The 13342-nt window shown below is 43.9% G+C and overlaps 1 protein-coding gene across 1 annotated transcript in view; it reads left to right on the forward strand.

Annotated features, from left to right (window-relative positions):
- Window positions 1-8349: 8349 nt before the first annotated feature.
- hk2 (hexokinase 2) overlaps window positions 8350-13342 on the forward strand; it is a 75191-nt gene continuing 70198 nt past the window's right edge. The window contains exon 1 of the mRNA XM_017682889.2: window positions 8350-8544. Coding sequence (XP_017538378.2) covers window positions 8482-8544 — 63 coding nt within the window. The 5' untranslated portion in view covers window positions 8350-8481. The remainder of the gene's footprint in view (window positions 8545-13342) is intronic.

Consider the following 13342-nt stretch of genomic DNA (forward strand, 5'->3'; position numbering starts at 1 on the left):
TCAACTGGGCACGCTACAAAGACGAGATATTTAATGTTCAAACGGATAAACTTTGTTGTTTTTTGCAAATATTCACTCATTTTGAATTTGATGCCTGCAACACGTTCCAAAGACGTTCACTCTTTCTGCTGACGTGTGTATTTCATGGCAGTGAGCTGAGCTTACGTGGGAAGTCTTGAGTTGCAGGTTTTAGGTTTATTACATACTAAGCCTTATTACTCAGTAACTGCAGGGACTTCAGTGGCCCTGGGCATTTAAGGAGTTAAAGGGAATTCCTCTGCACATCATTAAAGCATCAGTTCACATGCAAAACTCACGTGTACAAACATATAGGTTGACTGGTGGTTTTGGATAGTAAGCGAATTTGGCTGTATATTTAGGTGGTAGACATTGTGACGCCTGGTTCCTATCACCACCACTGTAAACACATCTCAGTCTGTAAGTTTCTCTAAAATAGAGCTTTTCACATGAAATCCCTCTGAATAAAACAAATGGGTGTAAATACACTTTAAATATGATCTGATGCTGTGAAATATATGTGATATATTGGGTAATTCTGTGATGTCACTGTCTCATAGTACTGCGCTCCTGGCCTTTTGGTGATTAAAAGTCTGGAATTTGCGGAGTAGCTAAGCTCTAATTGGAGCCCAAAAGTTCCGTCTTTAACTCATTAATTAAGCATTGAGCCGTGTTTACTATGGCGAAGAGATTAATGAAGCTCTGCTTGGTTCGGAATGTGCTCCGACGCTCTGAATATGAGGACAATTTTGGACTAATTTAAACTCATTATTGTTTATAGGAGGTGTATATTGCGTCTACTGACGTGTCTGGGCTGCAAATTCACTACTGATTAGCTAAACTGCAAAAATATTAAACTTGGCAAGTGAATCGAGAAAATTATGAGATTATTCAAACTATTTCTAGGCCGTTTTTACATGTTATGCCTAAATGTATCCAGTGAAAGGATCTCAATCCATTGAAAATAAACATTTTTTTCCAGTTGCAATGAAACCATTTCACTAGACTCAAGTAATTAACCCTTAATTATGTTCCAGGAACACAGAAAATATCATTTTCTGGTTACAGCCAAGAGCTGTTTCTCGTGTCCGCTTCAATAGATGTTGATTGTAAATAGCAGCGACATTGCAATATTTATATATAATTGCTTTTGGAGTTTTTGTGAGAAAGCCTGAACACAACCTGCATTTGTAATGATTTTTGCTTTTGAGGAGTTTATTAAGTATAAACTGATTCTGTACAACATGGCATACAGTTGTGTGCAATCATTTCGGCACCACAATCTACAGAGAACACATACCCATTTTATTCCACTGCACTTCTACTTTTTCAGTTGACAATTAGGGTTTATTTACTGTTTAACAAACAATTTGACATATTGTGAAAAAAAACTAACATATGGTCCGTGCAAAAGTTATGGGATATTATTTGTATAATAACAATTTTTTCCAGTATGTTTAACTTGTATGTAAATGTATGCATTGGGCTCTAAATTGGCCATAAAATGGCATATGTAGTTGTGTTCTCTGTAGGGGATGTGCTCACTTATTTATACTTAGAAAATCAAAATGTAATTTAAGTGTTGCATCCAAATGTTTATAGTTTCAGAACTTACACATTCATTCACTGACCAAAGACGTGTTCATACAGTACTGGGCAAAAGTCAGTGCACTGGTGAAAAAACCAAAAACCCAGCGTTCGTAGGCAGCCCTGGCTCTGTGAAAGCAACATAAAGTGATTCTGGATGAGAAGCACAACACTATTACCACCAATAAGCAACAGGGGGCGCTTGTGCTCATGCACAGGATGGGGAAGCAGAGGGCTATGTGCTGAACTTCGAGCCAACCAAATGCCGTAAATGTATTGTTTTGTCCCATTTACTAATGTTTGTGATAGAAACTTCACAGCAGCAAATGTGCTGACACTTTTCTAGCACAACAGAGCTAACGGTAGCTACATTACTTGCTGTGCTGTTCGCTCTAACACATGCACAGGATTTAATGGCCACAAAGACCTTAAAAAACAAGTTTGCTGGCCCAGTGTTGCTCACCTTGGCAATACACATGCCTGAACTTAAGAGGCGGAGCTTCTGAAGGACCACTGAAGGGTGTATTTGTTTTGCTGTTGAGTTAAATAACAACGATCACTCGCTGGAATTGTATGCCAAACCTTTTTTAAGTATGAATTACTGATTTGTCAGGAGCTGTTTCAGAGGAGAATACATATAAGATAATCCCACTTGCATAAGGAAGGAAATATTAAAATATAATTAAATGACAGAGAAAGTGGGGCTCCTAACAACCACCTGGGAGACCTGGTAGGCCACCAACATTGTCTCCATCAGATAACAGCACTTAAAGCTTTTGCAAAACGAACAAATAAGCCGCCGGTGTTCTCAGAACAACGGACCGACCACCCCAGAGTCCAGACGTCAGCGTCATTGAGTATGTTTGAATTTATTTGGAACATGAGACGCAACCAACCAACTTCTAAGACTGAACTTTGGAGGTGTGGAAAAATATCCTTGCCGATCTCTGAGAAACTGAAAGGGAGCCTCCCAAAATGAATGGAAGATGCAGTAAAGGTAAAGAGTGGACACACCAAATGCCACACACTGTGGATGTTTAAATAAATGAATGGTGGTCTCTGACTTTTGCACAGCACTGTATGACTCATGCTATATTTTAAAAGCCTTGGAAAATGTGGGGGGGTGACACTCTAATCATCTCAACACGCGATTAAAGGCGAAGGTAACATATTTGAAATGTCAAAAACACTTTTTAGAGTACTTGCTACTTTTCTTACTCAAAGTCAGGTGATTCCATGCCAACTACCTGCCTATAAATAGGTAATCCGATGCTGGCTGCATCGAGGATTACTGAGATTATCCCCGGTAGTTCCTTTCGGGAGCTTGTGTGCCAGTGCAGAGGGGAACGTACAAGAGAAGATCAGGAGGAATTCACATGTGTTCTCCTGGAAAATATTCACCATATGCATCTTCTAATTACACGGATTGTGCCCCGTTTTCTTTACACAAGTGCAGGAACTCTGCGCTCTCGTCTCTTCTGAGTCTAATCAGTGCTTTGATGATAAAGAAACAAAGGCTGATCAAGAGTAGATTAAAGTGATGTTGGGTTTGCCTGCATTGTGTGCATTACACTAATAATATAGTAATATACTTAAGTCAGTCACAGAAAACAGAGTAAATATTCTATATTGCGCTTATTGCACATGTTGTTTTCTTTTCTTTCCCCTTATTTTTGTTTGCAGTTCATCTTCCTAAGTAAAATGTTTTCAGCTATGGCTGGTCTACTATGTTCAGGACCACCAAAATCCCTCTGGAAGCCCATCACTTATATTGGTTTTTATTTTAATTTAATTTATTTTTCCTTTGAAATGAAAATGCATTCACTTCCTCCCTAAACCCAAGGGCCCTCATGCAGGTTGAATGCAATCCTGCTGTTTGCCTGCCCACTTTTATCTGCCCGAAAGGTACAGAGAATGACAAACCTCTGATCTCATATGTGGTTGTGTTATATCTGAGGTTTGGGGGGAGGAGCATGGCTGGAACCCCTCCTTCCTCCAATCTAACACCCTATAAATTCACGTCCTCACCTTACGTTCCAATGACGAAGGCTTCGCCACCCCATCTCCTCTCTGGGCCTCAGTCCTGCATCAGTCCTATTACAGCTACGAGGGGGTCTGGCCTTCTAGCTACAGGTAGAAGCTGCCTGGAACTCCAGCCCAAATTCTCAGAGTTCTCGTCCCTCCCTCAGTCAGTCTTCCCTCATACTACCACCGCCATGTTTAAGGTCATGGGCTGAACTCATAAAGTTATATTTTTACTTCATGTACCTGTATAAGAATCACAGAAAGTGTTGAGAAATAAACAGATTGAACAGTAGGAGCACATTTAACCTGCGCCAAGGCTAAAACTATCTGGATCCGTGGGCTCGCGCCATTCATCTTGTCCCGACAATGAGGCAGAGTAGGTGTTCTTTGGGAAACAGTCATGTGGACGCCAGAAACAATGCAGTAGGTTTGGAATCTGATCAGCTGCTGGCTCACATCACATGCTTGTGCACAGACTTCACATTCACACAAATTTCACCCACCTCTGATCAGACTGCAGATGAACCTCTGCTGCCTTGTTCTGGGTTTGGGTCACACTTTATTTGGATGGGCCCTATTGATACCTAAATCATTAACAAACTTTCCGGTGATATTCAGTTGATTATCTACAACATTGTGGTTAGGGCTAGGGTTAGGAGTAGCTGTAGGTTTAGCCTTGAGGTTAGGGTTAGGTTCAGGGTTAGGGATAGACTTAATAAACTCTTTCACACTTAACTTGTAGTTCACTTGCATTTCATAGATATTTAGTTGAATGACTGAGCATTTACGGACGCCACCTGTGCAACAAGTCCAGTCATGAAATTTTCCAAAAGTATTCGGTCGTCTGGCTTCACACGCATATGAACTTGAGTGACATCCCATTCTTAATCCATAGGGTTTAATATGATGTTGGCCCACCCTTTGCAGCTACAACAGCTTCAGCGCTTCTGGGAAGGCTTTCCACAAGGGTTAGGAGTGTGTTTATGGGAATTTTTTCTTCCAGAAGCGCATTTGTGAAGTCAGACACTGATGTTGGACGAGAAGGCCTGGCTCAGTCTCCGCTCTAATTCATCCCATAGGTGTTCTATGGGGTTGAGGTCAGGACTCTGTTCAGGTCAGTTAAGTTCTTCCATACCAAACTGGCTCATCCACGTCTTTATGGATTCTTTGTACACTGGTGCTCAGTCATGCTGGTTCTACAAACATTAGTGAAAGAATGGGTCGCTCTCAGGAGTCGAATGCAGTGGTGTAAAGCACCACTGAACTCTAGAGCAGTGGAGACGTGATCTCTGATGACCAATCACGTTTCTCCGTCTGGAAATCCGATGGATGAGTCAGTGTTTGGCGGTTGCCAGGAGATGGTACTTGTCTGACTGCATTGTGCTGAGTGTAAAGTTTGGTGGAGGGGGGATCATGGTGTGGGGTTGTTTTTCAGGAGTTGGGCTCGGCCCCTTAGTTCCAGTGAAAGGAACTCTTAAAGCTTCAGCACCAAGAGATTTTGGACACTTTCATGCTTCCAAATCTGTGGGAACAGTTTGGGGACGGCCCCTTCCTGTTCCAACATGACTGGGCAACCAGTGCACAAAGCAGGTCCATAAAGACGTGGATGAGCCAGTTTAGTGTGGAAGAACTTGACTGGCCTGCACAGAGTCCTGACCTCAACCCCACAGAACAGCTTTGGGATGAATTAGAGCGGAGACTGTGAGCCAGGCCTTCTCGTCCAACATCAGTGTCTGACCTCACAAATGCTCTTCTGGAAGAACGGTCAAAAATTCCCATAAACACTCCTAACCCTTGTGGAAAGCCTTCCCAGAAGAGTTGAAGCTGTTATAGCTGCAAAGGGTGGGCCGACATCATATTAAACCCTATGGATTAAGAATGGGAAGTCACTCAAGTTCATATGCGTGTGAAGCCAGACGAGCGAATACTTTTGGGTATATAGTGTGTTTACTTTAGATATACTGAGCAAAGCATGTACAGTGGACCATCCACATAAAGTGTTACCTGGGTTTGTGGTTTTCTGAAAGTTTGGTAGTTCAAAAGCAAAGAGTTTCCAAGCACAGGAAGTGCAATAAGTTGTGTCATGACGGAACTGTCACAATATTGGCTGAAGCAAGGTTTGGTGTGCTGAATCGCACGTCCACTCTGTGCCTGTATTTGGTTGCAAACCACATGAGGAATTCATTTACATGAACTCACTCCCTGCTGAGGTTTGCCTAATTTTAACCAAATCTGAGGTGGATCATTCCGACACATCAAAATCAGGACCCCAGCCATAGTTTAGTTGGGTTTGGTTCCAGGGTTTGGAGCAGGGCTAATATTACACAGGTCTTCACATTCTGCTTCACTTGTACAGTGTGCAAAAGTAAGAGACCACAACTCAGGTCTCATTTCCTCTAAAAACAGCCATAAACACTTTAACATCCCAGGTTTATTACACACTAAGGCTTATTACTCAGTAACTACAGGGACTTCAATGCAAGCTGGTTGAGCTATTCTAAGATTATGGAAGTGTGTAATAAAACTTTGGGCCTGTTGGTGGGCCCTGGCCATTTAAGGGGTCAAAGCAAATTCCACTGTGCATAACTAAAGCAGTCATTCAGAGTGGTTTGATGTGCATACTTTACTGAGAATTGTTCAGAGTGAGGGTGATAGGAACCAGATGTCCACCTTTAAAACCTCCCTCATGAATTTTGGTCTGAAATGCAGTTTTTAAATCCATTCATGGTGGAAGGGTACAGGGCATTGTGAGACAAAACAGTCCCCAAAGAAAACAATCATTTTCACATATATGGTTATTCTTGACCTAGGGCTCTTGTTGGTATAGTGTAGGGTGCCTGTTCAGGCAGGGGGATGAACCCCAGTCCACAGCATAGAAGGCAGAGGTGTTACGCACTATACTTTACCAACCACAACCACCAACCAGTGGGAATGTGCATTGTGGTCTGACAAGTAAACTTTTCAGATTGTTTATGGAAATAATGGACATGTTTCTCTATGCCTAAGAAGAAAAGAGCCATCTAGATTGTTACCAGTGTAAAGTTCAAAATCCAGCACCTGTCATGTTATGGGGGTTATTAGTGGCTAACTATTACTCAACTAACTAAACTAATTAGTAGGTAAATCTGTGAAGGCACCATTAATGCTGAACATATTTTGAAGCGGCATATCCTGCCCTTTAGATGACATCTTTTTCGAGGATGTCGATGCTATTTTCAACATGACAACAGTTTGTCACATTCTACATGAGTTACAACATATTAAATGTTAAAAAAGCAACAGAGAAAGTGACTTCTAACAATCATGCAGGACCTGGTGGACCATCAAAAATTCAAACTGTGGTACACTACTCCTTTAAATATGTACTAAACAACAGGAGAAGAGACTTGGCACTGTTTAATAAGTGCCAAGAGAAGCACTGGTCTAAACAATTATACTATATTTGTGCGTAGTAGGATAGCAGGTCAGCTGTGGCCTCATTATTATTGTGTACGCAGCCCACTCTTGTTCAATTTTCAGCCCATACAGGCCTTTAGGCAGAGAAATTACATGCTGTACTCCTGCTCCTCTGTGTCCCACAATTAATAAAACATACAGTAACTGTGATGAAAAAGCCCCTCAGGGTAATATAACACATGTTTTCCCCTGTTTAAATGACAGGCCAAATCTAACCTCCACACATTTACTGAATGTCTGTTGTCTAATTTGTTCCAAAATGTAATCTGCATTCCTGACATTTACTTTGGGGCAGTTGATTTACTCTTTTGAGCTTCTGACATTGGATAATAGTAATCTATGCATTTATACGAGAGGTGAGTGTGTGTGTGTGTGTGTGTGTACATATATATATATATATATATATATATATATATATATATATATATACAGTACTGTGCAAAAGTCTTAGGCACCCAAGACTCATTTTCAATATTGGAAACTGTTTACCTTCAGTGTTTTTTGCTTCTGATCATTTTAATAGACGTCAGCGTCACTAATTAATGACGTTCTATTAAAAGACTGGTTTACCAAGAGAGACGCTGGAGGACTTTCACCTGAAATGAGTTCATGAAGCCAGTCTGGTTATAAAAATGATAACAGGACCAGATCAGAGCCAGAATTACTCTTTTAGTACTTTTACTTTATACTTAAGTACATTTGAAGGTAAATACTTTAGTACTTTTACTCAAGTGGAGGTCTAAAGGGAGGAACTTCTACTTTTACTGGAGTGATATTTTACCTTGGGTGTCTCTACTTTAACTCAGGCCCGTGGTTTGCGTACTTCATCCATCCCCGATGCAAAGAACCCTGTAATCATGCAGTGTTTTTTGAGTGTTCACGGCTCCACATAGATCCATTTTTTCTGTTAAAGAACCCTTAAAGAACCATAATTTTGTGTGTAAGATATCTAGAAGCCTGAATAGGATATTTTGCTAGCCTAAATCTCCTCATGTGGAAATATTACCAGCATTAAAAGACTAATTAGGGTATTTTGTTGGCCTAAATCACCTTAATGGGGGGTCAGTAACATCAAGCTGGTCAATACAGTAAACTGTACATCAGAGTTGAACTGGGGGCTGATTTAACACGAGAAACACAAGATAGTACGAAAGCAACCACGCGCATGCGCAGTAGGGCCGCTCGATGAGTGGGACGATTTGTTAGACCACACCTTTGCGTGGACCAATAGGAGGCGGGAACGGCGATGACGTCGGGCCAGTGGAGGCCGACGTCACTCGTGGTGAGTGGAGGAAGAGTTTGAAGGCGCTCGGGCTGAAGGTGTGGAGTGAAAGTTGAGGAGAGGGACAGAAAAGCCGGCCGACTGTAGAGACGCGACGGAGAAAGACACCGGCGATGATAGCCTCGCATCTTCTGGCGTATTACGTTACTGAGCTCCAGCACGACCAGGTGCAGAATGTAAGTAGCCCAAGTTCAGCTGGAGGAGCCGGCTAAGGTGCCTCCGCCTCGGCGGGCTTCCCCTCTAACGGCTCAGCGTGTTTACGTGGGTCCGCGCCGGACGACTGAGTCCGTAACTCCGTCGTGGCGTCGAGTTTCCTCCGACTCTGGAGTCCGGACGCGCTCACCACCTGTTAACCTAGCTAACCTCCTCCTCCTCCGACCTCCTCCGTCTACACGTGTCTGAGAAGACGTGAAGGAGCATTGCATCATCGCTTAGCCCGGAGAGTCCCTGCGTCGATGACCCCGGCGGGGTTATGGGTGATTTTCATGTGCAGGTCTGGAGTTGGATGTGTGTGAAAGGCCTTTAGTCACTGAGTCTTAACGTGGTGGACTGTGTGTGTTCGGCTACCGCAAGGCTGAGAGAGAGTTTCCGCGTTTTTCATGAGAGAGAGAGAGAGAGGGGGAGAGAGTGAGAGAGAGAAAGAGAGGATGTGGGGAGAGACAGAGTGAGGTAGAGTAGAAGAGAGAGAGAGAGAGAGAGAGAGAGACGATGTGGGGGAGAGACAGAGTGAGGTAGAGTAGAAGAGAGAGAGAGAGAGAGAGAGAGACGATGTGGGGGAGAGACAGAGTGAGGTAGAGTAGAGAGAGGATGTGGGGAGAGACAGAGTGAGGTAGAGTAGAAAGAGAGAGAGAGGATGTGGGGAGAGACAGAGTGAGGTAGAGTAGAGAGAGAGGATGTGGGGAGAGACAGAGTGAGGTAGAGTAGAAGAGAGAGACAGAGGATGTGGGGGAGAGACAGAGTGAGGTAGAGTAGAGAGAGAGAGGATGTGGGGAGAGACAGAGTGAGGTAGAGTAGAGAGAGAGAGAGAGAGAGAGAGGATGTGGGGGAGAGACAGAGTGAGGTAGAGTAGAGAGAGAGAGAGAGAGAGAGAGAGACGTGGGGGAGAGACAGAGTGACGTAGAGTAGAAGAGAGAGAGAGAGAGGATGTGGGGGAGAGACAGAGTGAGGTAGAGTAGAGAGAGAGAGAGAGAGAGAGAGAGAGAGAGAGGATGTGGGGGAGAGACAGAGTGAGGTAGAGTAGAGAGAGAGAGGATGTGGGGAGAGACAGAGTGAGGTAGAGTAGAGAGAGAGAGAGAGAGAGAGAGAGAGGATGTGGGGAGAGACAGAGTGAGGTAGAGTAGAGAGAGAGAGAGAGAGAGAGAGAGAGGATGTGGGGGAGAGACAGAGTGAGGTAGAGTAGAGAGAGAGAGAGAGAGAGAGAGACACGATGTGGGGGAGAGACAGAGTGACGTAGAGTAGAAGAGAGAGAGAGGATGTGGGGGAGAGACAGAGTGAGTAAGAGCAGAAGAGAGAGAGAGGATGTGGGGGAGAGACAGAGTGAGTAAGAGCAGAAGAGAGAGAGAGGATGTGGGGGAGAGACAGAGTGAGTAAGAGCAGAAGAGAGAGAGAGGATGTGGGGGAGAGACAGAGTGAGTAAGAGCAGAAGAGAGAGAGAGGATGTGGGGGAGAGACAGTAAGGTAGAGTAAAAGGAAGAGAGAGAGAGAGGGAGGAGTAGAAGAGAGGGAAGATGAGTAAGTAGAGAGAGAGAGAGAGAGGGAGGGAGGGAGGATAAGGAGTAGTACAGCAAGAGGAGGGAACAGACAAGTAGGTAGGAGGAGGAGTAGAAGAGAGAGAGGGAGGAATAGAGTGAGAGGAGGGGACACAGAGGTAGGAGGAGGAGGAGGAGTAAGAGAGAGTGAAGAGGAGGAGGAGGAGTAGTAGAGAGGGGGGGTAGGAGTAAAAAAGGCAGGGAGGGAGGTTGAGGAGAGAAGGAGTAGTTGTAGCGGGAGCTTTAGAAGAGAGAGAGAGGAAGGAGAAAGGTATGTAGGGAGAATAGGAGAGGGTGGGGAGGAGAAGTAGCAGAGAGAGATGGAGGTATAGGAGGTGGAGACAGGGGTTATAAGAAGAGGAGGAAGAATAGCAGTAGTAGAGGGAGGGGGGTTGAGGGGGGAGAGAGAGAGAGAGAAAGAGAAAGAGAAAGAGAAGAGAGGGAGTCGTAGTAGGGGGAGGGAGAGGGAGGAGGACTAGGTGAGAGAGAACCGTGTATAAGAGTCTTAGTGTGAAGCAACAGTCTCAGCTAAGCCTGTTGAATAATGTATCCCGGAGGCGGCGGCTCTGTGTGGCCTCATCTCGGGATCTGTTACTTGTAGTCAGGCAGCTTCATGGTCAGCTGCAAATTGGCCTAGAAACTTTCCCAAAGCACAGCAGGCATGCTGCTCTGAAAAGGCCCCTGAGCAGCCGGTGTAACCTGAACCAAAGGTGCTCTGAAAAGTGCGTCACCGCCCCGGCGAGAGGCCGTGCCGTCAACATCCGCTCCAGTCTGAATGCCGCTGCGATTATTATACACACTAGGCGTGTGAGAGAGGGAAGGAGAGGCAAATCAAACATCCTTTAACCGGAGATAAGAGGAGGATCCCTGCTGGTGTCGGAATCATTTCAGACAGTGTATTAGTTTCTCTATGGCTAAAATACTGACACATCAAGATATTTTCATAATGCGTTATACACTATATTTCCAAAAGTTTTCACTCACCCATCCAAATCAGTGAATTCAGGTGTTCCAGTCACTTCCACGGCCACAGGTGTATAAAGCCGAGCCCCTAGGCCTGCAGACTGCTTCTACAGACATTAGTGAAAGAATGGGTCGCTCTCAGGAGCTCAGTGAATTCCAGCGTGGTGCCGTGATCGGACGCCATATATTTTACAAAATTATTTGACATTATTGTTTTGTTTTATCTATCAGTTCAGCTACAACCATTTATGTAAAATACCAGATGTGTAAAATATCACAAGTTGCCAGCGTAGGGTTCTCCTTTAGCAGCTGTAGCCAGTCAGCAGCCTGTCCATGTTGTCCACCCTCACAAACACACACACACACTAACAGCAGGCCATGTAGGAGGAGAACAGAGTGAAGGACACAGCACCTCCACACTTTTACTCCCCGTAGGTTCAGCCCAGCACCACATGCGTGATATAAGTGTGTTCTATAATTTTCTATGTATTTTCTTCACAGAATATGAGCAAAGACTGCTCCCAGATGCTGTGGATAGGGCTGCCCACCACTCCGGGCAAGTGTGCTCACTGCCCCCTAGTGTGTGTGTGTTCACTAGTGTGTATGTGGTGTTTCACTGCATGGATGGGTTAAATGCGGAGGTCATCTTTCCCTGTTGTGGGACTAATAAGTATCACTTAAACTTAAATAATGAATAAATCATTATAAATAATATCTGATTATTCAAGTGGTCATGTAAACGGCACACTCTGGTTTCTTAGATCAGAAATCCAATTAAGAAATCTGATGAAGAGGCTGGATTTAAGCTCAGTAATCAGAGATCTTAGTACTGTGAACTCTTACTCTTGATTTCTTTCAGATTTCCCAGTCAGGCATGTGTGAAAACAGACGGCGGGACCGGAAATAAGCGAGCAGCCTCACTGAAACCGACTACATGCTTGATGAAAGAATTTAAATATTCTTCATCTTCTTGATCAGAGGTCACTAATATGCCTATGTGGTCCTATGTGGACCTGGACGTATAGCCGATAACCTGTGGAGAATTATTTAATTTCGACAGGCTGCTCCTATTTTGATCGGCGTAGCTTTTCAAGCCTTTACGGTAGCCTTAGCAGCCAGGGAGACTCGCAGACCAATCACGTGTGTTGTAAAGATCACATATGACTCTACTCAGCCAATCAGATCAGAAGAAAGTGACTCAGAGGGAAGTTATTTCACATGTCGTTCTCTAAGAAAGAGAAAACTGACCATAAATATTGTTGAAATGTGACTGAACTGGACTAATAGTAAACAGTATATGGCAGTGAGTCATAATACAAGTTAGACATGATGTTCTGGACCTTCCCTTGAGAAACTTTTCTGTGACTGGACCTTATTGAATTTTCACTAAAGACCCCTGATCCATAGGTAAAGCGGTGCTATACTGTAAAAATAGCTGCAGCGTGAAGTTTGAGTTTCACGTCACGATCGACTTCTGTGAGTTTATTGGCTGGTTGCAAAGCAGAAATCTGATGAGTGTCTGGCTCATGTAGACCTGGAGTTTCCCACTGTCTAAGTGCATGTGGGCTTGTTGATCAGGTTACTTACACAATCTGATTTATCTGCAGCTATCAGATTATGCAGCACATGTAAACGCACCCAGTGGCTCTCATTTTTCAAGGTTCCGTCGTTCTAGTCCTAGTTCATCTTTTTTATATATATAATAATGTTCCTGTTTTCTCTGCTTAATGTTTCAGTGGCGCACATTTTGGTGCACCCCTGGTTTAAATAGTCTGTTTGAGAAGCATAGGATGTAATTAGAGAGCTGCTGGTTCAGGACGTTTACCACATTAGATGCAGAAGATCATAGAACCTGAAAATGTGTGTATCATTTCCTCCACAATGAGCACACAGGGTGGTATCACTGTATTTCCCCTCGAGCCGCCTCGGCCTGCTCTGAGCTGATAACTTCTCCAGGTCCGTTGTCACAGAGACGCATGTGTCTGGGGAAGCTGATGGGCACCACGTGCTGTGCTGAAGTGAAGCACTCGAGGTCCCTCAAGGGTTTCTGGTTAGCCAGTCATTCTGAGCTCTGATGGTTTCTTTTTTACTAGGGTTGCGTATTGCAAGGCAAAGCACAACTATATTGTTATTTGATTTATATTCTTTAGTGGAATTTTGCAGATTTTTTTTCTCCCATAGGAATGACTGGGGTGAAATTCATGACGATCTACTTTACTTCTGCTTGACCTAAAGACACCATTTCGCATATACCATCTCAGGC

This window comes from Pygocentrus nattereri, chromosome 20 (assembly GCF_015220715.1).
Source record: "Pygocentrus nattereri isolate fPygNat1 chromosome 20, fPygNat1.pri, whole genome shotgun sequence".
Classification (NCBI taxonomy): Eukaryota; Metazoa; Chordata; class Actinopteri; order Characiformes; family Serrasalmidae; genus Pygocentrus; species Pygocentrus nattereri.